The 26,770-nt window shown below is 50.4% G+C and overlaps 1 protein-coding gene across 1 annotated transcript in view; it reads left to right on the top strand.

Annotated features, from left to right (window-relative positions):
* The first annotated feature begins 12,966 nt into the window (after nucleotides 1-12,966).
* KIAA0556 (KIAA0556 ortholog) overlaps nucleotides 12,967-26,770 on the top strand; it is a 135,906-nt gene continuing 122,102 nt past the window's right edge. The window contains exons 1-4 of the mRNA XM_008056238.2: nucleotides 12,967-12,996; nucleotides 13,102-13,178; nucleotides 22,286-22,455; nucleotides 24,929-25,026. Coding sequence (XP_008054429.2) covers nucleotides 12,967-12,996; nucleotides 13,102-13,178; nucleotides 22,286-22,455; nucleotides 24,929-25,026 — 375 coding nt within the window. The remainder of the gene's footprint in view (nucleotides 12,997-13,101; nucleotides 13,179-22,285; nucleotides 22,456-24,928; nucleotides 25,027-26,770) is intronic.

Genomic DNA, 26,770 nt, shown 5'->3' with positions numbered 1-26,770 from the left:
AAAAAATGGGGGCTGGGGTCCTGACAAGACAGGTCACGGGAGGAGGAAAGAGAGTTGTGCAGGGGTGGTAAGTGATTGCTGAGGGAAATTATTGGATCCAGGGACAGAAATTAGCTTGTAAATAATGATCCTGGGATTTTATTTTATTTTATTTTTGAGTTGGAGTCTCACTCTGTCACCCAGACTGGAGTGCAGTGGCCACTTCCGGCCACCGCAGCCTCAACCTGCTGGGCTCTGGTGATCTTTCTACCTCAGCCTTCCAAGTAGCTGGAACTACAGGCGTGTGCTGCCACGCCCAGCTAATTTTTTGATTTATTGTAGAGATGTGGTCTTGCCAAGTTGCCCAGGCGGGTCTTGAACCTGCAGTCTTAGGCAATCCACTCACTTCAGCCTCCCAAAGTGCTGGGGTTACAGGCTGAGCCACGGAACCTGACCCGATTCTGGAATTTTTGTTTTTTGTTTTTGAGTTGGAGTCTCACTTGGTCGTCCAAACTGGAGTGCAGTGGCTGCTCCCTGCCACTGCAGCGTTTCCTGCTGGGTTCCAGCGATCCTTCTGCCTCAGCCTTCTGAGTAGCCGGAATTACAGGCATGCAATGGTTCTTGGAGACAGTCATTATCTTGTAAAGAGCCTGTTTGGGTGGGGTGACACTCTTGACCTTACAAGAAGGGGAAGAAAAACAGTCATTCTCGGTGGGGGGTCTGGATGAAGGAACATTAACTTTGGGAGAGCCAGCAAGGTCAGAGAGACCTTGAGCTGGCTTCAGTTCAGCATGTCCATGCACCATCTTTTGGGGTATCCGTTTGAGCCCCAACACAGCTCTGCCCCATCTGGTAAGTGCCTTTACAGTTCAGGGCCTTGTCCTCTCCTCTGCAAAGCCCGCCCAGCCCCCACAGGCAATGCCAGGTGCCCCCTACTCTCCCCACCCCCTCTTGATGGCGCCTGCTGCAATGCCTGGGCACAGCCTGGGCACAGCTGTTCAGTTGCCACCTCTCTGCTCCAGGTTCCTTGAGGCCAGGGAGCGTGTCTTCCTCCCTGCCTTTCCTTCTGTTCCTCCTTGTTCCCTCCTTTCCACAAATACTTTTTAAGTTCCTTGGATGTGCCAGGAACCGGCCGGGTGCTGGGGGATCCGGCCATGAGCGAGTCAGCCTGGCCCTGCCTGTGTGGGTGTTTCAGAGAGTGAGAGGTGCTGTGGGTGAGGAGGCCAAGGACCCAGGAGTCAGGAGAGGCCCTGGAAGAGAGGAGGACGGCCAGTATTCTAGGCAGGGGAAAAAGCAAGGGCAGTGACCTTGAGAAGCAGCCAGAGGACTAAGTGGCTGTGGGGTGGGAGTGGGGAAGACGGAAATGAGGTCGGGCAGCTCGTTGGGCTGGATTACTCTCACCTGTCCGTCTCCAGCCCTCCCTGCTGTGCCCCATTCATGGGAGAAGCTCAAGGAATATTTGTAGTTTAAATGAGAAGGGAGTGCCTTCCTGTTCATTCTACAGTAAGGATCAATTGTAGGAGGGGCGAGCATCTGTGGGCTGGTGGTGACAGGCGTGGCCCTGCTGATGGATGCCCAGTGTTAGGAGGTTCATTCCCTTAGAAGGAAAAGTTCTCTTATGCAAATCAAGTGGGCAGAGGCAGACACTGGCAGAAGGAACAACCACCACAGCTGCCTCTCGCCCCCATCAGGCCTAGTGGCCAGTCCTGCGGGCTTGAGAGGCTCTGATAAGTAACAGCAGCCCTAAATCAGCTTTACCAATAGCATCAGCCTGATGGTGCCTCTCTTTCTTCTTAATAGTCAGAGGCTGTTTGCAGAGGTGGGGGCAGCCTCAGCCCTTCAGCCAGACCCTGGGGAAAAATGACCCTTCTCAGAACTCGTGTCAACTCCTCCAGCGGACAGCCAGAGTCCTCACCAGCCTGCAAGGCCCCCAACCCTGGCCACCTATCCTGTCTCCCACCCTCCTGCTCACCCTGTTCCCTCCACACTTCCACCTCCTGGCCTCTGTGTGGCCTCTGCAGCCTCTGCGCTTGCTGTTCTGCATCCTGAGATGTTCTTTGTCCAGATGCCCTCAGGGGACACCTCCTTCCCAGCCTTCAGGTCTCAGCTTGAATGTCATCTCACCAGAGAGGCCTTCTCTGACTTTCCTAGCAAAACAGCCACCCCCCCACCCTTCTCCATAGCACTCACCACCAGCTGACATACTACATATTTTACTTTTTCTTTTTTTTGAGTTGGAGTCTTGCTCTGTCGCCCAGACTGGAGTGCAGTGGCCGCTCCTGGCCACTGCGGCCTCGACCTGCTGGGCTCCAGCGATCCTTTCGCCTCAGCCTTCCGAGTAGCCGGAATTACAGGCATGCGCTACCACGCCCGGCTGATTTTTTTGATTTATTGTAGAGAGGAGTTCTCGCTGCCCAGGCAGGCCTTGAACCCGCAGGCTCAGGCAATCCACTCACCTCAGCCTCCCAAAGGCCCGGGATTACAGGCTGAGCCACCAAGCCCGGCTATATTTTACTTTTTTTTTTTGAGTGGGGGGTCTCACTCTGTGACCCAGGCTGGAGTGCAGTGGCATGATCACGACTCACTGCAGCCTGGATCTTCTGGGCTCAGGCGATCCTCCAGCCTCAGCTTCCCAAAGTGCTGGGATTACAGGCATGAGCCACCGTGCCTGGCCTTCCTTTTTTAAAAATCATCTGTCTCCTTTCACTAGATTGCAAACTCCATGGTAGCAGAGACTTTGCTGCGCTTCCTGTTCTCCAGAACCTGGATCAGGGCATGGCCTGAAGAGATGTTCAGTCAATGTTGAATGAACGCATGACTGCAAATTAAAGGCAACACCGCCCACCTCCCAGGGTTGTGTGAATTGGAAGTTCTGGCACAGGTTCCCAGTGTGTGTGCATACCTCGAAGGTGGCACATAAACATTTCCTGTTTTAGTAGGTCTGTATTTATGTCTACAGTTACCTTCTGGCATGCGATAATGATTTTCCATTTATGGCATTAATATAAAGTTTCCTTTTTAAAGTAAATTCATTCAAGATTTAAAAAAAAATCTTCTATATTTTCCAGTCTAAAAGATGGTCTGTAATACAACTTGCAATTTTACAAGAAAACTTTCCTAAAAATAAAACAAAATGCTAGTTATTTTCTATTGGGTGAAGCTTGAAAATAGTTTTTTTAGGTAGCTGGGAAAGAAAAACTTTTTTTTTTTTTTGAGTTGGAGTCTCACTCTGTCTCTCAGGCTGGAGTGCAGTGGCACGCTCACAGCCACTGCAGCCTCGACCTCCTTGGCTTATGCGATCCTTCTGCCTCAGCCTTCCAAGTAGCTGGAACTACAGGCATGTGCCACCACACCTGGCTAATTTGTTGGTTTATTGTAGAGATGAGGTCTCGCCAAGTTGCCCAGGCTGGTCTCGAACCCGTGGGCTCAGGCAAACCTCTCATCTTGGCCTTCCAAAGTACTGAGATTATAAGCATGAGCCACTACGCCTGGCCAAAGAAAAACATTTTTGTAAATATGTGACATACTACATCCTGGGGTCCTAGACTCTGGGTCTGCATTGATGCGTTCTATAAATCCTGAAACCAAGTATACAATCTCAACGTATATGTTGGTAGCAATAATGTAAGGTACACTACAGACAGAGTAGTAGCAAATATAAGTCTAACAGACTCAACAAACGGCCTACACTCCTTCTCTGATGATCCTCCTGGTGTGTGCATGACATGTTTTGTTAGAATGTCCACCCCAGGGCATGAAAAACTCAAACGCTGGTTGCAGGGTTTTGTGTTGCTTTGTTCCACCTCGAGGGGGCAGTAGCAGTCGCTGTTTTAGTTCTGCCGGTTGGCTTTTGTTGGCAATAGAGGCACGCAGACTGCAGAGTATTTGTTCCCTTTTTGAGGATGGGAATATATCTGCTATGTGAGCAAATCCAGTCAAAAGCAGGCTCAGAACTACATTTTTCATTCAACTCATATGCACTGAGGACTTACTACACAGCACCAAGACACAGGCAGAATCACTGGGAGAACAGAGGAGTTGGCACTCAGTGTGGGTTTTGAAGGAAGAGTAGGAGTTTTGTACTGTAAGATACACATGGGTCTTTTACTATGGGCTTCGGGCCATCAGGAGCATTCACTGAGGTATCATGTAATCCTCTGCGAAATGCTTCCCTGAACCCTTGGCCATGACATAGACTTGGGAATCAGACACCACCGAGGATTAGCTCTACTGAACCACCCAGAACCGCTCATGTGAACCGCTCCAGACTGGCTTGAATGAAGTGAATAAAAAGGTTCAAGATAATGCTGGCTTCAGGCATGGCTGGATATGGGGGATTAACCAAGGTTAACTGTCTGGCTTCTCTCTGGTCTGTCTCACTGTCCTCAATTCTGTTCCTTCTATGTTGGTGTCACTCTCGGGCTGACTGTTTCATGGAACGTACAAAGATGCTCATAGCTGGAAACCTAATAAGGTGATTTACAAATTCCTACTTCTTTGTTTGTGAAGACATGGCTTCTTCCTAACTTCTCTGGTAGTTCTTGGCTCATCTCAGCTAATACTTCCAGGGAGGAGAGGCAGGGACTTCTCCCGGAAATCCAGCCAACCCCTGAGTGGAATCTGCTGGCCTAGCCTGGGGGGGGGCATGCCTGGCTCCTATCCCCCACATGGAGATGCAGTACACAGGGACAGACCAAGGGCACATGCCTGCCCATGCCGCGTGGGAGTGTTATTTCCACCCACACCATATGGACTGAGAGTGGAGGAGGGGTGGCTTCCCGAAGGAAAATCGAGACCCCGTCCCCAGAACAGGAACGGATGCTGGACTGACAAAAACGATGGCTCTCCACTGTCTCCAATCAGGGACTTTGCGGTGGCCTTCAGGCCATTTACCTCAGCTCTCAGAGCCTCAGTCTCCTCCTCTATAAAATGGGGATCATGATTGGGGAGCATAGGACTCTCGTGGGAGTTAAATAAACCCCACAGAGGGCATGATTTTATGGCAGGGAAGGCGCCTGGACAACCGGGCCCCTAACCTGGAGGGGCCCCTGGCTCTCACTCTTAAATCGTCCCTCAGAGGGAGGCAGTGGGGGGTAGTGACGGGGCTGTGGAGTGCTCTCTGAACTCTGCAGTGCCCTCAGACTCGGCGTCATCACGACGTCCGTACTAACTCGTTCTAAGTTAGCATCTAAATTAGGCCCCAGCAACTCAAGCCCTACAAACCCACTCTATGCTCTCAGCAGCTCCTTGTCACAACCCAGGCACCAGTGCTCACTAAATCAGCCCATTTAGGAGAATTCTGGTATCTAGCCTCAGAGGAATGATCCCTGAAATATGGACTTTGTCGGGCGTCTTTAAATATGACTGAGTCTTGGCATTTAATTCCAATTGCGTTTTTTTTTTGTTCCTTCCCCAGAGAGAATTAATAATATGGCCATTGATAACATCCCACGCCTTCTTGGAGGCCAGCATTGGGATAAAGATGATGAGGGTAGCAATAAGGACAACGGGACTTTGCTTTCATGTCACATCCACACTCCTTGGACCTTTGCCATGCGGCACTCGCTCCTCCTCTGTGTCAGTCACTCTCGTCAAGCCCAGCCTCCGGCCCATCTGTGAACATTTCATGCTTTTTCAAGTTCCCCAGACCTTTGCACACGCTGGTCCTGCCTGGAATGCCCTTTCCCTTCCTTGTTGCCTAGGTAACTGTCAACTTTGAGACCCTAGCTCAGCGAGTACCCGCCATATATTTTTTTTGAGTCGGGATCTCACTCTGTCACCCGGGCTGATCACTGCAGCCTCAACTTCCTGGGCTCAGGCGATCCTTTTGCCTCAGCCTCTGAGTGGCTGGAACTACAGGCATGTGCCATCATGTCCAGCTAATTTTTTTTGTAGAGACGAGGTCTGTGTTGCCCAGGCTGGTCTCAAACTCCTGGACTCAAGCAGTTCTCCCACCTCAGCCTCCCAAAGTGCTGGGCTTATAGGTGTGAACCACCACGCCTGGCCCAAGTTCAAACAATGTTTTTGAGAGTTCCGATTGCATGCCAGGGATTGTTCTGGGGCTTGGAATGCAGCATGAACAAAATGGACCAAGCGCTCTGCCTTCCTAAACTGTTAATTCTAGTGCAGGGATAGCACAGTAAATACAGGGCATAATAAATAAGATAAATTAGACATTGTGTTAGTGGGGGGATATGGTTTGTCAGTTTAAAAAGGGTGTTCAGGGGAGACCTACCCGAGAAGGGAAGATCTGAGCCAAGACTGCAGGAGATGAGGAATCTGGACATTCTCCTGGGAGAAGAATGCTTTAGGCCTCAGGGAAGGTGGCCCAGAGGCAGTGGCATGAAGGTGTTGAGGACACAGGAGTGAGGAGGAGGGGTGGAGGGTTGGAAAGTGAGTGAGAGATAGAGGTGGAGACCAAGTATGCAGGGCCTCACAGCTGCTGGGACGGCCTTGTCCTTGACTCTGAGTAGGGCAGGAGTCCAGGTGGGGGTCTGTGCAGAGGAGGGATGTGACTGAGCTTACTTTCATCAGGTGCCCCGGCTGCAGCAAGTCGAACAGACTGCAGGGGCAGAGGCAGGAGTCGGCATCCAGTCGGGGCCCTGGGCCAACCTGGGAGGGCTAACCAAAGTGGTCAGGTCTGGTCTGGGGTTGTTTCCACGTGGAGCTGGCGGTTGGATGTGGTGTGAAAGAGAGAGGGAGGAGGCTGGGAAGATGACTCCAAGCAGCAGGCCTGGCCACGCCTCTGGAGGCCTTCCTGGTCCCCTCACTCACACTCTTGGCATTGCATCTTGTATATTTTATTGTAATTGTCAGTCTCCTTTTGGGGGCCCACGTGCCTTTTGTGGTCTGGTGAAAGTTAAGGACTCTTGTCCCAGGAAGATGCCCTTGCACGTTCAGCTGAATGGGTGTTCCCAGAACCCCCTGCAGGAATCCCCACAGTGTGTGGTTGCTTGACTGGTAGCAGTTGCAGCCTGATATTGCCTGGCAGTAGGGAGCACCATTCACACTGCACACAGCACAAATGGGGACATGCTGTGTGCTTCACCCCCCCACCAGAGACCCGCAGTTGGTATCTTTCTTTTTTTTTCTGAGTTGGGGTCTCACTCTGCGCCCAGGCTGGAGTGGAGTGGCATGATCACAGCTCACTGCAACCTCGACCACCTGGACTCAGGCGATCCTTCTACCCTAGCCTCTCGAGCAGCTGGGACTACAGGCGCATGCCACCATGCCTGGCTAATTTTTTGATTAAAGAGATGAGGTCTCCCTATGTTGCCCAGGCTGGTCTTGAACTCCTTTGGCCTCGGCCTCCCAAAGTGCTGGAATTACAGTTGTGAGCCACCGTGCCTGGCCTGGTTTGTTTTGCTAAGCTTTGATCTCATACATAAAAAGGCCGGCCCCACAGTAAACACTTGATCAATGTTTGCTAAAAAACAGTAATGATAAACTTGGAATTTTTCAGGGTTTTCCCACCTTTTTTGGGTGCCTTAAATATTCATACCTCCATTTTTTAGACAAAGAAATAAAGCCACAGCAAAATGAAGGGTGTCATGCTAGGGAGAGGCAGTACTTGGTGTCTGGTCAGGGTTGTGAGAGGGTTAACCAAGGTAGGCACCAAAAAGGGGTTAGAATAGCGCCTGGCGTGCAGTAAGTGCTTGGTCAACCTTTGCAATGATCATAGTGCTGGGTGGCGGTGAGGCTAGGGCTGGAGCCCAGGCCTCCTGGCCCCCACAATGTGCCGTCTCTTCCTGTCTACGGTCTGGCCTCTAGCAATTTATAACCCAGCCGGGGATTCAATAAGAAGAGTAAGAAAAACAGGGTCAGCCTGGCTCGGTGGCTCAGCCTGTAATCCCGTGACTTTGGGAGGCTGAGAGCGGATTGCCTGAGCCCGCGGGTTCGAGACCCGCCTGGGCAGCGAGACCTCGTCTCTACAATAAATCAAAAAATCAGCCGAGCGTGGTGGTGCATGCCTGTAATTCCGGCTACTGGGAAGGCTGAGGCGGAAGGATCGCCGGAGCCCAGCAGGTCGAAGCTGCGGTGGCCGGGAGCGGCCACTGCACTCCAGTCTGGGCGACAGAGTGAGACTCCAACTCAAAAAAAAAAAAAGAAAAAGAAAAACAGGGTCCCAGGTTACTTCCACTTTCATCCTAGTTAGTCCTCCTCACAGCCCCCTGAGGGTAGACCTTGTTAAAATGAAGAAACTGAGGCTCAGAGGAAATAAGTAGCCGAGTTCAGGGCTCACCCTCACGACTCCAAATTCCCAGATAATTAATGAGCAGTATTTATAGTTAAATGTTAATGACTTAGCACTTAATTATATCCTGTTTCACACTGTATTGTATATCATTTAATACTAATTGCAGGGTTTCAGGATGAACTGAAGTGGGGGGTGCAGCTGTTGAGAATAGCAAGGCAAGGCTTCCCAGGGACTTTGGGACCTGACTGGGCCTTGGAGAGTCTGAGTGGAAGCTGGAGGGGTGGGGTGGGTTTTTGGGGAAGGGAGTAGAATGATTAAGATATCAGATTAGGAGTGAGCATGGGGTAAGGTGAGGAGGGACTGGGATCCTGCTGTTTCTGTCATGGAGTTCTATTGTGATTTTAACTTTCACGAAGAACTTTCTAAGTGTCAGACACTGTACAGACCTTTCTGCTGTTAATGCATCCAATCTATATTGAACCCTATGAGGGAAAAAAAAAATCCAACCGGGGTCAGATGCAATGGCTCATGCCTGTAATCCCAGTACTTTGGGAGGCCAAGGCTGGAGGATTGCTTGAGCCCAGGAGTTCGAGACCAGCCTGGGCAACACAGCAAGACCTTGTCTCAGGAAAAAAAAAAAGTTAGCCGGGTGTGGTGGCACATGCCTGTAGTTACAACTACTTGGGAGGCAGGAGGTTGAGGCGTCGAGGCTATGGTGGGCTGTGATTGTGCCACCACATTACAGCCTAGGCGACAGACTGAGACCCTCTCTCAAAAGGAAAGAAAAGTCTAACCAGACAAGTATTGAAATTACCCCCAATTTATGGATAAAAAGACTGAGACAGTGTTTTGACTTGGAGCCAGGTCTGGACTCCAAAGGTCATGTTCTTTCCAGCTCAAGTTCAGAGACATTCTGACTGGGGGCGGGGGTAATGGGAATAGTGGGAAATAAAATTGGCTAGTCGAGGAACTTGCTGCTCCAAGTGTGGTGCACAGGCATTACCTGGACCTGTTAGACATGCAGACGTGGGCATCTCCCCGCACTCCTGAATGGAACCCGCATTTTCCCACAACCCCAGGTGGTTTGTGTGGGCCAGCACTGAGGAAGCTTGGGCTGGTGAGAAGCGGGGATGGCTGGGCGCTCCTCTGTTTCAGGCCTTTCTGATGACGCCTCCCTCCTTGTGGAGGAAATTGATGCATTCCCTGGAGAGTCTGAGGTGCAAGTCCAGAGCTGCCCGGCACAAGCTGGGATCTCTTTGAAGTCCCATATTTCATCTAAAAATGTCATCAAATGTTTCATTCCGTACCATAATACGTCTACGGTCATTTTAATATTTCAAAATGGTTATGTAAATTGCCATGGAGTAGGATGTGTGTTCCGCGAAGATGCATGGGCCGGGCTTCCTTGTATCTTAAATGGACTAGTAATGACCACTTCAAGGGCTGCTATGAAGATCAAAGGAGAACCTGTCTATGAAAATGCTGCAGAAACTGTCCGTGCAATTCACATGTTGTTATTCTGGAAGGAGCCAAGATCCTCCCCAGAGCCAGTGTCCTGCACACCAGCTGTTTCGAGGGCTGAGGTCTCAGGTGCTTTTCTTTTTTTGAGTTGGAGTCTCACTCTGTCACCCAGACTGGTGTGCAGTGGCCACTCCTGGCCACCGCAGCCTTGACCTGCTGGGCTCCGGCGATCCTTCCGCCTCAGCCTTCCAGGTAGCTGGGACTACAGGTGCGCGCCACCACACCCGGCTAATTTTTTGATTTATTGTAGAGATGAGGTCTCGCCAAGTTGTCCAGGTGGGTCTCAAACCCACGGGCTCAGGCAATCCACTCACCTCAGCCTCCCAAGGCGCGGGATTACAGGCTGAGCCGAGCCCAGTTTCAGCTGCTTTTCTTGTACTCGATGAGGCAGGGCTCAATCCCAGGGGAAGGCAGAGTCGTCTCTGTGGACATCTCAGGAAACCGGGCAATAAGAGAACAGGGAAAGCTGTTGCTGGTGTGGGTTTTTAAAAAAGTTTCTTATAATTTCATAATATCACCTTTTCTTATTATTGCCCATTTCCTGTTAGCTAGATTAGCTAGCAGGAAAGCCCCAGTAAAATTCAGGTTTCAGGCTGGGTGCAGTGGCTCATACCTGTAATCTCAGCATTTTGGGAGGCTGAGGTGGTGGTATTGCTTGAGCCTAGGAGTTTGAGACCAGCCTAAGTAACATAGCGAGGACTTGTCTCTACAAAATCAAAAAAAGTTAGCCAGGTGTGGTGGCACGTACCTGTAGTCGCAGCTACTTGGCAGGCTGAGGTGGATCACCTGAGCCCAGGAGGTTGCAACTGTGGTGACCCATGATCTGTGCCACTGTACTTCAGCCTAGGCAACAGAGGAAGATACTGACTCCAAAAATAAAAAATAAATAAAAAATAAAAAGTCATGTTTCAGAGTCATCAGGATAGGAGAGAAAATGAGGGTACGCTTCCTGTTCCCAAGTGGATCTAGAGAGAAGGGGCTCAGGGACAAGCAGATGACTACAACCTGGGGTCCTACAATAAACAGAAGGAGAAAGGGGGATCGGGCTGTGAGCCTAGAGTAGGGATGACTGCCTGGGCTGTCCATCCATGGGGCCCTGTTTCCTTGTGATCAGAGACTGAAGACAGAGAGGGAGAGAGACAGACTGATCGTCCACAACCTAAAGCAAAGGAGGAAGGCTAGCTGGACAAGGCACAGGCAGAAAGCCAGGGGAAGGAAGGTTCATTCAGTACTGCAGGCACCAAGGAAGAGAAGTCATGCAGAGGCGGGTGGTCAGCTGCTCCACTGAGACAATTGAAGAGGACAGGGCAATTGACAAAGATGAAGGGAAGAGCTATTCTATGTAGCTAAGGTGGTCCTGGGTCACCCTTGGGTACAGTTTTAGTAGAATAAGGAAGTTGAAGTGAGATTTTGAGAAGAGAGTGATGGAGATTCTTTTCTTTCTTCCTCTCTCTTCTTCCCTAGATAATCATTAGGATTTCCACACAAATCACATTTCTGTTACTAATGTCCTCCTTGCCATTTAAAACTTAATCACTGTAACTTGCTATAACATGACAAAGTTGATGTTGTATCTTTAACTCATTCCTTGGCAAAAAGTTTACTTAGGAAATAGCAAACTGCAATACACTGTTTATAGTATGATCCTATTTTTGTTTAAAAAAGTGTATTGTAGCCGGGCTCAGTGGCTCAGCCTGTAATCCCACGCCTTTGGGAGGCTGAGGTGAGTGGATTGCCTGAGCCCGCGGGTTCGAGACCCACCTGGGCAGCGAGACCTCATCTCTACAATAAATCAAAAAATCAGCCGGGCGTGGTAGTGCATGCCTGTAATTCCGGCTACTTGGAAGGCTGAGGAGGAAGGATCGCTGGAGCCCAGCAGGTCGAGGCTGCGGTGGCCGGGAGCGGCCACTGCACTCCAGTCTGGGCGACAGAGTGAGACTCCAACTCAAAAAAAAAAAAAAAGTGTATTGTATGTGTAGATGTATATCTGTATATTATGAATGAAGAAAAACATTGAGAGGAATATATATAAGAGGTGTTACTGGTATATGTGTGTCACTACAAATATGTGTCATTTCTTATACATTTATTCCTCCATAAAGCCATAATAAATTATAATACGGGTTATTTCTTGACGGTCAGATTCTGATATATTCTTTAAAATTATTTTGGCTGCAGATGACAGAAACTCAGCTGAAATTTCCAAAGCAATAGCTGAGTTGTCCAGATACTTCCTCAGACATGAGTGGCCCCGGGGACTCAAATGATGCCATCAGCAGTCTGTCTCTCTTCATCTCCTGGATCTGTTGTCTTTTTTTTTTTGAGTTAGAGTCTCACTCTGTCGCCCAGTGAAGTACAATGGCATGCTCATGGTCTCTGCAGCCTCGACCTGCCAGGCTCAGGTGATCCTTCCACCTCAGCCTTCCAAATAACTAGAATTACAGGCACGCACTACCATGCCCAGTTTATTTTTTGATTTACTGTAGAGACAAGATCTCACCAAGTTGCCCAGGCTGATCCCAAACCCCGGAGCTCAGGCAATCCTCTCGCCTTGGCCTCCCAAAGTGTTGGAATTACAGGCTTGAGCCACCACTCCTAGCCTTGCTGTCTTTTTTATCTGCTTCTTTCTCAGGCGGTTCCAGGGCTGCATCTCATCAGCTTAGCACCCAATGAGAGAGAGCAGCTCTTTTCCAAGAGTATCAGTTAAGTCCCAGGACTGACTTGGGTCGTGGCTCACCTCTAAACCAGTAAATTGCTGTGGCACTCCATTTATTGGCAAGGCCAAGGTCACCTGACCCACAAGGAGACCAAAGGCATTTTCAAGGGCATCTGAAGAAGCCAGTGAACTGCCACTCAGAAGGGGCTGAGTGGTTCCCTAAAGGAACCCTGGTGCCAGAAGAGGAGGCTCAGCACCATGAATGCCCACTCCAAGGGGTCTTCTCTCTCCGGGTCACATGTTTCTGTCATGACAGCATGGTACATCATAAACATGCATTTCTCTTGCAAGGGCGAGGGGAAAATGAGACCTCCTTCTGGACAACTGATTTGGGTTGCATCTGCTTATGACACTTGAGATAACTAAATAGTGAGCGTCGACAAAACAGTCAACCCAAATCTTGGCAGAGCCCTTGATTTTATAAGGCATAGGAGGAACAAACAGCAGTGAGCCTGGGCACCCGATCGTCTTCTTTTTGTAGAAGATTAAAGATGTGTATGTCTGAGACTGTGAGGCCATCTGAGGATCTCTGGGGCTCTGGGTCGCCAGAGTGATGCGCCCAGGGATCTGGGCCTTCGTCAAGGTCGGTCTCCGCCTCTCGGCCTCCCGCGCTGATGTGTGCACCATCCAGGCTCAGTCCGCACGTCCCTGCATTCCGCTATCACACTGCTCTGTTTCTTCATTTCAGGGCCACACTAAGGACATGGTGACAGACTTTGATGAGAGACATGATGAGTATTTAATATTGCTTCAGCAGAGGAACCGGTAAGACAAAGCCACTCAACGGCACCCTTAATATTAGCCAAATAAAAACCTATTTCGATTGATTAACAGCATGCCAGCCCTGTTTCAGTGGGAATGAGAGGCAGAGTCCCCCTCCACTCAGAGGTTCCGAGTATTATCTGCAGCCCCAGCTCCTGCTTCTCCATTCACTGGTTTAATTGCATCTTTCAATTGAGCTGTGGCAAACTGTTGGACGTGTCAGGACTGCCCCTCGCCTGCCTGCTTCTGCTTGGGAGAAGGTAGGATTGTCAAGAAGGGCCCAAATTTGGCAGGGCTTGTGCGGTAGTCACCTGAAGAGCGCAGTCTGTAATCTTACAGGCTTTGGCAGTCCCTTGAAATCTGAACCTATAATCATGCCGTGTTATGTAAAGGTGGAGTTATTTTACATCTGTTTGAAGTTGGTCGATATGTCATTAAAGTGAAGTTAGGACTGATTTTTGTCTCTGGAGTGCTGGTCCTTGAAAAAACCTGCAGTAGGTGTAATGTGTAGTGTGATCAAGGTCAGTGTATCATGGTCTGGCTTGAAAGAGGTGTCATCACGGTTTCTTTGTAGGGCTGAGGAAGTTCATTTTCAGTTCACTGTGGTTTGTTTTCAGGCCTTGAACCTTGCAGGGAGCTGGATTTGCAAACTCAAGTGCTAGGAGGGACCGGGCAGTGAGTGGAGCCAACTTTGTGGGGCAGTGGACACCTGGAATGTTTGTCCCCAAGCAGCTCAGCTCAGGCCAGTTGTTGGAGGGGACCCAGTTCCAGATTCTCCAAGTTTGCCAAAGAAGCTGAAAATCTGGATTTGTGCTGTACAATCTCCTGAGTTTTAAAATGTTGGTATGGCTGGGTGCAGTGGCTCCCACCTATAATCCCAGTGCTTCAGGAGGCTGAGGCAAGAGGATTGCTTGAGCCCAGGAGTTCAAGATCAACCTAGGCAACATAGTAAGACCTTGTCTCTACAAAAAATTTTAAAAATTAGCCAGGTGTGGTGGGGCACACCTGTATCCCAGCTACTCGGGAGGCTAAGGCAGGAGGATCACTTGAGCCCAGGAGATTGAGGCGGCAGCGAGCTATGATCTTGCCACTGCACTCTAGCCTGGGAGACAGAATGAGACTCCGATTCAGAAAATAAATTAAAAAAATAAGTATATAAATACGTAAAAATAAAAAATGAAATGTTGGTAGTGAATTCAAATTATAGCACAAAACAAACAGAAGAACACTGTAGGCCCACAACTCTGGAGGAAGGGAAAGAAGGGGCGATGGGCAGGAATCTGGGCCTTGTCACAGGAGTGGACTTGGGGTCTTGCAGGTGAGAGAGTCTGAATGCAGAGCTGGCGTCATCCTGAATGTGGACTCAGCTCTTGTCTTACTGACTGCGCTCCTAGTGTATCTACAGGGGCCCTGGCGGCATGTTACACGGGACAAGCTCCTGTGGAGCAGCAGGCACTGTAGGACTTTACATTCCTGCCTACCAACCATTTTACTGAATTCCATGAAGATACGCAGTGTCTAGGACAACAGCCACCCGCTCCTCTGATAGTCTCCAGGGAGCCGCCCCATCCCCGGTGGAGAACTTCTGAAGAGATAAACTCCCAGGGCCAGCCCAGAGCGCCATGCTGAGGCCCTCTGTACCCGGCTGCCTCCGGCACCTCTCCCTCCATCCCTGTGTCGACCTCGAGCTAGAACAGTGAGGCTTATACTGATTAGACCAGCACCGGTTTTCATCATCATGAATGCCACGGAGCAGGATGTTTTTATTCCGCTCCTGGCAGCCTGGATGGTGCCACCGAACACCTGGGCGATCATTTAATCATCTGCATGTGACTCATCTGGGGAGAGAGTGTCATAGTTCCTTATGAGCAAATTGTTTCTCATTAATTGGGGGATCAATAAGTGTGCGATCAAAGAGGCACTGGCCGGTGGCGTGGACGAGAATTTCAGGAGACAAGGTTGTAGCACAGAGGCAATTAAACCTATATCAAAACCGAGTGGCCATAAAATTTGGGGGGGCGTGTTGTCACTGAGAGAGAGCGGTCTTCGTGACCGGAAATTAGAAAGCAGAGCTGGAAGGAAGCACCGTTTCATGGAGACCCGTGAGGTGTGGGAATGCTCTTGGGCTCTGGCCGGGTCAGGCCTCAGGCGCCTGCTGCAAGGTGCCAGCCATGGGCGAGGTGTCTCATCTGCATGCTACCCAGCGAGGCAGAGTTATTGCACCCCTTTCTCAGACAAGGAAGTGGAGACCCAGAGCCGTGAGCCGCTTGCCCAAAGTCTCGCAACCAAGAAGGGGTGGAGCTGGACTATACTTTCTTTACATTTTGGTTGATGCCATTAGTCACGAGGAAAGAAACCTGCCAGGGTTGCTAGTGGCCCTGAGTTCACCAGGGAGGGGGTTTGTGGAAATACACTGAATATACCTGGAAACCTAGTCATATGACCAGATAGCTCACAATCCCATGAGCTTACACTGGGCGTTGAGGGAGATGAAACTTGGTGCTTATGTGGGTTGCCTGTAACCTGAGCAGGGGTGTGCAGTCACTGGAGTAGGTTCCTAGCAGGGATCTGCCCAGAACTAGGAACACAGCTACCCTAGGAACACAGCTGCCTCTTCTTTGATTCATTCAGCAGGATTTCACCGAACACCTTCTAGGTGTCTGGCACTGCCCTTAGTACAAAGGGAAACATTGCGATGAGGAGAAAACAGACCATATTAGTTGTTGCTCTTTGGTTGTGAGGGCCAGAGACCCAGAGCAAATGGGCTTAGGCAGCGAGGAGACTCACTGGCTCATGAACTTAAGAAATCCAGCATGATACTCTGGCCTCAGGCACAGCTGGATCTGGGTGTTTAACTTATGTCACCAAAATCAGTCATTCTCCCTCTCCCACCTTTGTTTTCCCATGTTGGAGTCGTTTCAGGCCAGGACAGCCAATGGAAGCCCCGCCCCTTGGCCTGCCTCAAAGGGGGGAGAGCATTTCTTTCCTGACACTGTAACAATGTGCCAGGTAGGGTCCCCTTGGCCTGGCTCAGGCCCCATTCCTATCCGTTCCCTGCCAGGCGCTCCCTGTGTCTGGGATGGTGGCATGGTCCCACTGGCCACTCCTTGGCCACCCTCCTGAATTGGGGAGTGCATTCTGGCCCACCTAAGCCTCATGGAGTAAGAGAAGGAATGGAGCTGTTCCCAAGCAGTCGGAGGGGATGTGTCTGGAAGGTGGGAGACTGCTGGGCTAGCAGAAAAAACAGGTGGCCACACACAGCACTGGTCCTCAAGGAACTCCTGGGTAGTGGCAGGGCAAGCCCCAGGACTAGGCCAGAGGAAGCAGAAAGTGACCATGTACTCCCAGAGAGGACCCGGGCTGGGGGGAATGGGGAGGCTCTTGAGATGTGACAGCCCCACCTCACCGCTGTGAAAACCCTCCCAGCACCTGTCCCAGCAGATGCCTAGTGATTCTGAGAACCCAACCGCAGGAAGAGGTAATCACACCCGACAAGGTTCATGAAAGAGCAAGCGGGGTGATCCAAGGGCTGAGATATGAGGATCGACAGCAAAGACTGGGGTGCTTGCGGCTGAAGAGGTGATGTTAGAAAGGCTGTCATACACACTCAAGATGGTGGGCGTTGTTTTTTTGTTTTGTTTTGAGTTGGAGTCTCACTCTGTCACCCAGACTGGAGTGCAGTGGCCGCTCCTGGCCACCGCAGCCTTGACCTGCCGGGCTCCGGCGATCCTTCCGCCTCAGCGTTCGGAGTAGCTGGAACTACAGGCACACACTTACCACGCCCGGCTAATTTTTCGATTTATTGTAGAGATGAAGTCTCGCCTGCCCAGGCAGGTCTCGAACCCGTGGGCTCAGGTAATCCACTCACCTCAGCCTCCCAAAGGCGTGGGATTACAGGCTGAGCCACCGAGCCTGACTGGGAAGATGGTGGACGTTGGACACATTTGTTCACCAGATCTGAGAATCCAGCTACGCTTGAGAAAGGTCGTCTGAGGGAAACTCACAGGAAAATATGTCCATTGTCCCAAGAGGAGACTCAGGCAGGAAGAAGGAAGGAGAGATCCAGTGCCACGTGGTCAGTCTCTGAGCCGGGCATCCATGACAGCCCATGGAGGCACAGGCATTCTTAGTCTCATTTGACAGAAGAGGAAGCAGGCCCCAGGAGGCTTAGGGACTTGCCCAGGGTCCCACAAGCTGAGGAAACAGGAAGCCTCCAGAACTGAGCTCTGTCCTCCATGCTATTCCACTTTGACCTCCATAGATGCTCTTCTGAGGTGCATCCTAGAGGACTTACCACCCTGTGGGCCACTAGATTCTGGAGTGGAACGGCAGGCTTTTCGTACCCCTGCCCTCCCCCTCTTCGTTCTTTTTTTTTTTTTAAGGGGGGGGGTCTTGCTATGTTGCCCAGGCTACTCTCAAGCTCCCTCCCCCTCTTCGTTCTTTTTTTTTTTTAAGGGGAGGGGTCTTGCTATGTTGCCCAGGCTAGTCTCAAACTCCTGGGTTCAAGCAATCCTCCTGCCTCGGCCTCTCAAAGAGCTGGGATTACAGGCATGAGCCACTATGCCTGGCTCCCCTCTTTATCCTTCAAATATCCTGGACTTAAATGCCACCACCTCCAAGGAGCCCCCATTGGGAGCCATTGCTCCTTCCTCTGACCACTCTTTGCTCAGAGCCCCTGTTGTGTGAGGGCCGAACGGCTGACCCTTGGAGAAGCCTTTAGTCGACCTGTGGGCTAGCTGAGGTCTGAGGACCATGTGGCTCACCCTCAGTGCCATGGCTCAGAGACCAGAGACCATTCCGTCCTAAGACTGTCCCAGTTAGGCTGTTGTTCCACAAGCAGCACACTCCCCTGCCCTTGAGCTCATTGCGGCCTCATCACCATCTGGGTCCTGCCTGGGTGGCCTGCAAGGAGGACAGGCCTCCCTGACCACCCCAGCCTTTCACCATGCCAGGTCCCAGTCCCAGTCCCTCGGGACACCCTGTACTCCCAGCACACTCTGCCTCTACCTCCTCGTTCGTATGGGTGTCCCTGAAGGTCATTACGGACGCGATGGAAACGACTGCTATGATGGGCATCCGATAGGCGGTAGCCATGAGCACTGGGTTGTCCAGCCAAGCCCCTCGTGGGACCTTCCAGAAACAGGCACTGAGACCGTCCCTCAGCGTTTCTCATGCTCACTAGGGGCTCAGACTGCAGCAGGGCTAGAGGGATTCCGGTCACTCAACCCCGTGAAGATGTAATCAACAGTGGCACAGATAAATTCATGCTCTACTGTCAGGTGGCGTGCCTGATGCTGGAGATAAGCATGCCGGGATGAGAGCAACCACAAGCGATAGAGGATGGCATGCGGCAGGCGGGCAGGGCTCGGCTTTAGATGGGGCAGGAGCAGAGTCTGATTTATCCCAATCCCCTGCACCCTGGACAGCTTTTTATGCAAAATAGGCTATCAATTAGAAAAAAAACCCACTTTTCTTTGATGCCACCTGAATATTACTGATGCACTTCAGCAGTGGAAGAGTTCCTTCAGCAATTCCTTTCAGAGTCTGAATAATTATCTCCTAATTTATCAGCTTCATAAATCCACATTTTCATAAATCATCTGCTTAAGGGGAGGCACACACGGAATGCCAGCCCCAGATCCTGGGTAGCTGGATGCTGTGATTGTTAACGGGGCATCCGGGGACAGGGAGGGAAGTTGAGGCAGGCCCTCCACCCCGGTGATCACATTTCTTGCCCTTCCCCGCCCCAGGGGCTCCCGGGACCTGGACTCCCGTGCTCTCCTTGGAGACTGCCAGAGCCCACGACTGCCCGTGATTGTCTGCGCCGCCGGCGTGCGCAGAGATTGCCATGTTTGGAAATTGTCTCTTAGTTACTTGTGTTTTCTCTCTGTGTTATGTTGTTGCCCAACAATCAGGCATCTCCAGGCTTCTAGGGCTGGCAAGAGATAAGCAGTCTGTAATAAATGTTCCTGCCACGATTGTTGAAAAGATGGATGTATCAGCCGCTAAAGAAACATTTAAAAAGTAAACAAAGAAATCACCCACAATGCCACCACCTACCTCTATGACTGATTTCATTTTACATTTATCACCTTCCACTCTGGGCCCACAAACACCCTCTTTTCCAACTTTGCCTTTACCACATATGTATCTTTATTTTTATTTTTATTTTTTTGAGTTGGAGTCTCACTTGTCGCCCAGACTGGAGTGCAGTGGCAGCTCCCGGCCACCGCAGCCTCGACCTGCTGGGCTCCGGCGATCCTTCCGCCTCAGCCTTCCGAGTAGCCGGAATTACAGGCATGCGCTACCACGCCCAGCTGATTTTTTGATTTATTGTAGTGATGAGGCCTCGCTGGCCAGGCGGGTCTCGAACCCGCGGGCTCAGGCAATCCACTCACCTCAGCCTCCCAAAGGCGTGGGATTACAGGCTGAGCCACCGAGCCCGGCTCATATGTATCATTTTTATTCTGCCTTGTTCACCCCCCCGAATGGATCACAAGTGATACCCCGAGTTTCTCCAGAACTGCATAATATCCCAGCAACCTCTTCTCTGGTGTTGGAAGTCTGGGTTGCTTCCAGGGTTTATTACGACTCAACGCTGACCATCTTCTTGCCCTGAGTTTGTGCTCAGGAACAATTTGCTGGAATGTGCTTACTGGGCAAAAACCAAACATATGGCATTTTCTACATTTTTGCATGACTTCCCAGAAGGTTCTGTGAGTTACCAGCCACGTCTGTGTTTGTCAGTTTCAACATCATCTTGTGAGCTTTAGAAGGTATCTTTGTTGTGGTGAAGACTCTGGAGCCAAATTGCATAGGCTTTCATCCTAACCCTGCCACATAATAGCGGTGTGACCTTTGGCAAGTTACTTAACCTCTCTGTGCCTCACTCACCTTATCTACTAAATAGGAATACTAAAATAATTACCCTGTAGGGTTGTTGTGAAGATTAATGTCTAAATGCAGTTGACCCCATTATTCTCAGATTCCATACCTGTGAATTTGCCCATCCACTAAACCTTGTCAGTAACCCCATAGTCCATACTTGCTGTACGTTGGTTGTCATTCACAGACACATACAGAACGGCAGAAATTGTTAGTCCTAGAGACACACGTTCCCAGCTAAGGTAGAACAGGCAGCACCTCTGCCTCTTACACTGTAAACTAGTGTTCTTTGTGAGGTATGCCTAGTGCCACGTTTTTCACATTTTTGTGCTTTTTGTTGGTAATGTCACTGTTTAGACTGGCCCCAGACAGTACTGAAATACTGTCCAGGATTTCTAAGCATGAGGAGGCTGTGAAGTGCTTTATGAAAAAAATACATGTGCTAGGTGAGCTTTGCTCAGGCATGAATGATAGTGCTTCTGGCTGTGAACTCAGTGCAAGGGAATCCACAGTGTAACAAGGCATCTTTTTTTTTTTTTTTTGAGTTGGAGTCTCACTCTGTTGCCCAGGCTGGAGAGCAGTGGCACACTCACAGCCACCGCAGCCTAACCTACTGGGCCCAGGCAATCCTTCTGCCTCAGCCTTCCAAGTAGCTGGAACTCCAGGTGTGCACTACCATGCTTGGCTAATTTTTTGATTTTTTTATTGTAGAGACAAGGCCTTGCCAAGTTACCCAGGCTGGTCTCCAACCCCTGGGCTCAGGCAATCCTCTCGCTTCAGCCTCCCAAAGTGTTAGAATTACCACACCTGGTTGAATTTTTGATTTATTATAGAGATGAGGTCTCGCCAAGTTACCCAGGCTGATCTCAAACCCCTGGGCTCAGGCAATCCTCTTGCCTCAGCCTCCTAAAGTGCTGGGATTACAGGCTTGAGCTACTGTGTCCGGCCTTTGTATGTATTTAGAACAGAGTCTGGTACATGCTATACACCTGTTATGTGAGTGCTATTATTATTATTATTTTTTTTTTTTGAGTTGGAGTCTCACTCTGTCACCCAGACTGGAGTGCAGTGGCAGCTCCCGGCCACCGCAGCCTCGACCTGCTGGGCTCCGGCGATCCTTCTGCCTCAGCCTTCCCAGTAGCCGGAATTACAGGCATGCGCCACCACGCTCGGCTGATTTTTTGATTTATTGTAGAGATGACGTCTTGCTGCCCAGGCAGGTCTCGAACCTGCGGGTTCAGGCAATCCACTCACCTCAGCCTCCCAAAGGCACGGGATTGCAGGCTGAGCCACCGAGCCCGGCTCTATTATTTTTTTTAAATTAGGTTTTACTAATTTGATAGGCTTATTTACTAACTACAGAAAATGCACATTTGTGGCCATGTTGGTGGTGTGTATGAATCTAGCTGATGTGTAGGGGTGCTTAAAGGTGTCAAGATGCTGGAGAGTTTGGTGTCAAGCGGAAGCAGTCGTGGAGGGGGCCGAAGAGGACGCTGCACAGTTGATAGCCATGCAGTACCAGGAGCCAGGAAAGGAGGGCGCTTGAGCCATGGGGCGAGCTTTAGGGAAAGCTAAATTAGAGACCTGACCACGCTCATGCCACGACCCTTCTAGCTAGAGGGTGTGATAATCATATCATCAATCTTGAGTAAGCACCGCATTGGTATATTTTTAACTGCATTAGAATATGAAATGGTGGCGTTTGAAATCTCAGGGGTGAGTGTTCGAGAACACATATATTCACTGAAGCAAAAAATTGGTCCTCCCGGTCTGACGAAGGCTGTTTTCTGATTTGTAAATGTGTTATGTGAAATCTCCTCCACAAAACCTTACAGCCTAAGCCACTTTTTGTTACACATCAAACAGCCTCTCTCCATCCACACAAAGTGAAATTGCATAAAATTGGGATTGTTTCAGAAAATCCAGGCTATATGACAGCAGGGCCCACACACGCCTTCTCTGTGCCTCAGCCACCGCAGGGCAGGGGCTATGAGCCTCAGCAACTCCCCCACAGGGCCTCAAGCAGTCTCCCCCTCTGCTTCTCCCAGTGTGTAATGGCCTCCTGGAGGCTGTTGGTAGACAAACAACTGGGCATACACCCCCTGGCCTCCAATTAGAGAGGCTTTGGCCCCAGAGAGCCGTTGGTTCCTGGTGGGGGGGTGGGAAGGGGTAGCAGTGACCCAGACTCTCAAATCACCAGGAATAAGCCGTCATTTCTCTTTCAGGATATTAAAGCATTTGAAAACCAAGGACCCCATGCAGTTGAGACTGGAGCACTTGGAACAAGGTTTTACCGTCTACGTCAATGGGGCCAATTCAGAGCTGAAGGCCTCACCAAGGAAAGCCATTCACTCCGACTTCTCCAGAAGCGCCTCGCACGCGGAGGGGACACATGGTGAGACGGCCCTCCAGGCCCAGCAATGGTTCCTTTCATTAAAATTAATCAGGGATGGTGCGACCCCATCCTGTGCACGTGAACTACCTGGCAGATGACTGGTTAACACACAGGTTGACTATACCCACTTGGACAGGAAGAGAGGGCTTGAGAGTGAGAACAAGAAATCCTGTTTTATTCCTTTTTAAACGAGTCTTGACCGCCTTGCCTGGAGCAGCAGCAGCCAGTGCAGTAGATCCCCAGCTTGTACGTTTCCTGGGCCTCAAGTTAAGGACGTGTTTAGGGAAATGTGGGCTTATAGCTGATTTTCATTTGGTGTGACTTAACTTTAGTACCTAACCCCTATGTCATTTTTGCATTTAGTTAATCCACACCATGCATACTTTAAAGGGATTTCACGTGCCCTAAGAGAAAAGCATAGGAGGCTGGGTATGGTGGCTCACACCTGTAATCTTTGGGAGGCCAAAGCGAGAGGATCTCTTGAACCCAGGAGTTCAAGACCAGCCTGGGCAACATAGCAAGACCTTGTCTCTACAAAAAATAAAGATAGGCAGGTGTGGTGGTGCACACCTGTAGTCCCAAGCTACTCGGGAGGCTGAGGAGGTAGGATCACTTGAGTCCAGGAGGTCAAGGCTGCAGTCAGTCATGATTGTGCTACTGCACTCCAGTCTGGGCAACAGAGTGAGACCCTGACTCCCAAAAAAAAAAAAAGATAGCAGCACAGGAAACCTGTGAGTGTCATGGAAAGGCACCCAGCCCAGAGTCTGGCCTAGGACTAGCACTGAAAATGATTTGGTAGTTGAATGAATGACATGGCAGAGTACATGGGAAGCCACTTTGTTTCTTGGTGCCTTTGTTTGCTCATCTTTTTTTTTTTTCTTTTTGAGTTGGAGTCTCACTCTGTCGCCCAGACTGGAGTGCAGTGGCCGCTCCCGAGGCCACCGCAGCCTCGACCCGCTGGGCTCCGGCGATCCTTCCGCCTCAGCCTTCCAAGTAGCTGGAACAACAGATGTGCCCTACCACGCCCAGCTAATTTTTTTATTTATTGTAGAGATGAGGTCTAGCTAAGTTGCCCAGGCGAGTCTCAAACCCGCAGGCTCAGGAAATCCACTCACCTCAGCCTCCCAAGGCGCGGGATTACAGGCTTAGCCACCGAACCCGGCTGTTTGCTCATCTTTAAAATGGGACTGACAAGGGTGCCTGTCCCCCAGATGTGTTAGATTGTCCTTCATGGCAGGCTGCCTTGTGTGGGAGGCCAGTGCACCTCTGAGTTACAAGAAGAAAACTGGGGATGCGGCAGAGCTGAATTTGAATGAATCTTGTTCCTCCACTTTCTAGCTTTGAAACCTTAGGCAAGTAGGACCTCTCTGTCCCACAGTTTCCTCTTCCATTAAATGGGAGTAATCATGGCCACCTTGTAGGCTTGCCAGAGAGATTAAGAAATGTAAAGTGAGCCGGGCTTGGTGGCTCAGCCTTTGGGAGGCTGAGGTGAGTGGATTGCCTGAACCCGCGGGTTCGAGACCCGCCAGGGCAACTTGGCGAGACCTCATCTCTACAATAAATCAAAAAATTATTAGCCAGGCATGGTAGTGCACACCTGTAGTTCCAGCTACTCGGAAGGCCGAGGTGAAAGGATTGCCGGAGCCCAGCAAGTCGAGGCTGCAGTGGCTGGGAGCGTGCCACTGCCCTCCAGCCTGGGCGATAGAGTGAGACTCCAACTCAAAAAAAAAAAAAAAAAAAAAAGTAAAGTGTTTAGCTCATCATGGCTTTGATTTACATTATCCTAATTCATTGCCTCATAGGACTGGTAAGATCCCAAACCATTAATACACAACAAAAGTCAAAACACCTACCGAGGGACAAGAGGAGAAAGCGATTCCCAAAGTGTTTTCCTAGGAGAGCCCCTGCTGCTCAACACAGAGGGGAGCTTGAACTCCCAGCCCCTGGGGCAAAGGGGGTGAAGAAGAAAATGGCTCCTGGCTTTCCTGGGGAGGACGGGGTACGGGCAGACCTGCTGGTGGTTGGGAACTTTAGGCCTTTCATAGTCCAGGCATCAGGGAGGAACAGGTAGCAGGACTTGGTGTGCCTGGAGCGCCCACATTCCATCCAACAAAGATATCCACTCCCACCCTCTTTCCACAAATGGTGACCCGTGCCACGTCTGTCTGTCCCTTACTTCCGTGTCTTAGACATGACTTTTCCTGTCCATGACATTTCCTGTCTTGGAGACTGTGCTGTGTATATAGATCTGCCCAGTTTGATCATTATGCACATTAGTTCTCAGCATGGCTGTGCAGGGACCAACGTGCCTATTCCCTCTTGCTGGGCATGGCACTTGGTTCCAGTATCTTGCTGCTGCAAACAGCGCTACAGCGAACACCCTCACACGTGGAACTCTGGATACATGGTTTGGTTAGCCATGTGAGCTGGTCACGGTGCCTTACTGAGCCTTCTGCCCTTGTCTCTGCTGCAGATTATGGACGAAGAGCCCTGCTGCGAGAAGCCGAGGAAGCCCTAAGACGCCACTCACGGACAGCCCCCAGCAGGGTTCAGCGCCGAGGATGGCACCAGGTCTGGAAACCAGTGCGGTGTCGAGATGCTGTGTGACCCCAGCTCACACCGTAGGATAAGGAGTGCAGGCTTGTGGTGGGAAGGGAGATATCATCAGAGTGGTGGTGCTCTTTCTGCATGGAGCTAGCCTTTGAAGGGCCCTCTGTCTGCTGCACGCTCCTCCCTCTGAATGGGGCTGCCCCATCCCCACACAGGACTATAGGAAGGTCAGACTCAGAGCCCCATCATAGTGATTCATTCATTCAGCTCTCTTTTATTGAGGACCTACTATGTGACAGCCACAGTGTTAGATGCCAGGGATGCAGTAGGTAAATAAGACAAAACCTCTGCCCCACAGGGCTGAGATGCGGGTTTAGGTTGCAGCTGATGCTATCAGGAGTTTGCATTTCTGAGCACCCACCTGGGTACCAGGGAAGGGAGCTCCCACATGACTTTTCCTCTGCCTTCACAGCAGATCTGTCAGGTACATCCAGTGTTGTCCCTTGGCTGGGTGTGGTGACTCAACGCCTATAATCCCAGCACTTTGGGAGGCCGAGGCGGGAGGATTGCTTGAGCCCAAGAGTTAAAGACCAGCCTAGGTGGCATAATGAGACCTCGGCTCTACAAAAAAAATTGAAAAATTAGCCGAACATGGTGGTGTTGTGTCTGTAGTCCTAGCTACTCAGGAGGCTGAGGTGGAAGGATCGCCTGAGCCCAGAAGACGAGGCTGTGGCAAGCCATGATCGTGCTACTGCACTCTAGCTTGGGCAACAGAGTGAGACTCAAATAAAAACAAAAGTCACCCTCTTTCTAGGGTGCTGAGGGGATGGATGCTCGGTAATATTCAGTGAGCTTTCCAAGGCCAGCAGCTAAGAAGTGGCAGCATGAAGACTCGAACTCAGCTCTTTTGTTCCGAGATCTGTGTTCTGCTCACATGGTCCTTGATACCTTACCTTGCAGTCACTCATACCTTACCAGGGAACAGTGGGTCTCAGCCCTGACTGCACATTCGGATCACCTGGTGGGGCTTTACATACAGATGCCCTGACCCCACCCTCACAGATTCTGACTTGGTGAGGCATAAGCAATTGGTTTTTTTAAATTGTTCTTATTGGCCAGGCACAGTGGCTTATGCCTATAATCCCAGCACTTTGGGAGGCTGAGGCAGGAGTATCCCTTGAGTCCAGGAGTTTGAGGCTGCAATGAGTTATGATCATGCCACTGCACTCCAGCCTGGACAGCAGAGTAAGAAACTGTCTCTTAAAAAAATTATGATTTTTCCCAGCCTGAGCAACATAGTGAGATCTTGTGTCTACAAAAAATCAAAAAATTAGCTGGGCGTGGTGGTGCATGCCTGTAGTAGTCCCAGCTACTTGGGATGCTGAAGCAGAAGGATCCCTTGAGCCCAGGAGATCAAGGCTGTGATAAGCTATGGTTGTGCTGCTGTCCTCCAGCCTGGGCCACAGAGTGAGAGTCAAAAAAAAAAAAAATATATATATATGCATATATACACATCTATTTATTTATTTATGAGTTAGAGTCTCACTCTGTCACCCAGGCTAGAGTGCAGTGGCACGCTTATGGCCACCACAGCCTCAATCTCCTGGGCTCAGGTATTTCTTCCACCTCAGTCTTCCAAGTAGCTGGAACTACAGGCATGCGCCACCACGACTGGCTAATTATTTTTTTTTTTTGAGTTGGAGTCTCACTCTGTCGCCCAGACTGGAGTGCAGTGGCCGCTCCCAGCCACCGCAGCCTCACCTGC

This window comes from Carlito syrichta, unplaced genomic scaffold, assembly GCF_000164805.1.
Source record: "Carlito syrichta isolate Samal-C Ts95f unplaced genomic scaffold, Tarsius_syrichta-2.0.1 Scaffold302297, whole genome shotgun sequence".
NCBI lineage: Eukaryota > Metazoa > Chordata > Mammalia > Primates > Tarsiidae > Carlito > Carlito syrichta.
The sequence above is the reverse complement of the archived record's forward strand: the minus strand, read 5'-3'. Positions and strand labels throughout refer to the sequence as shown.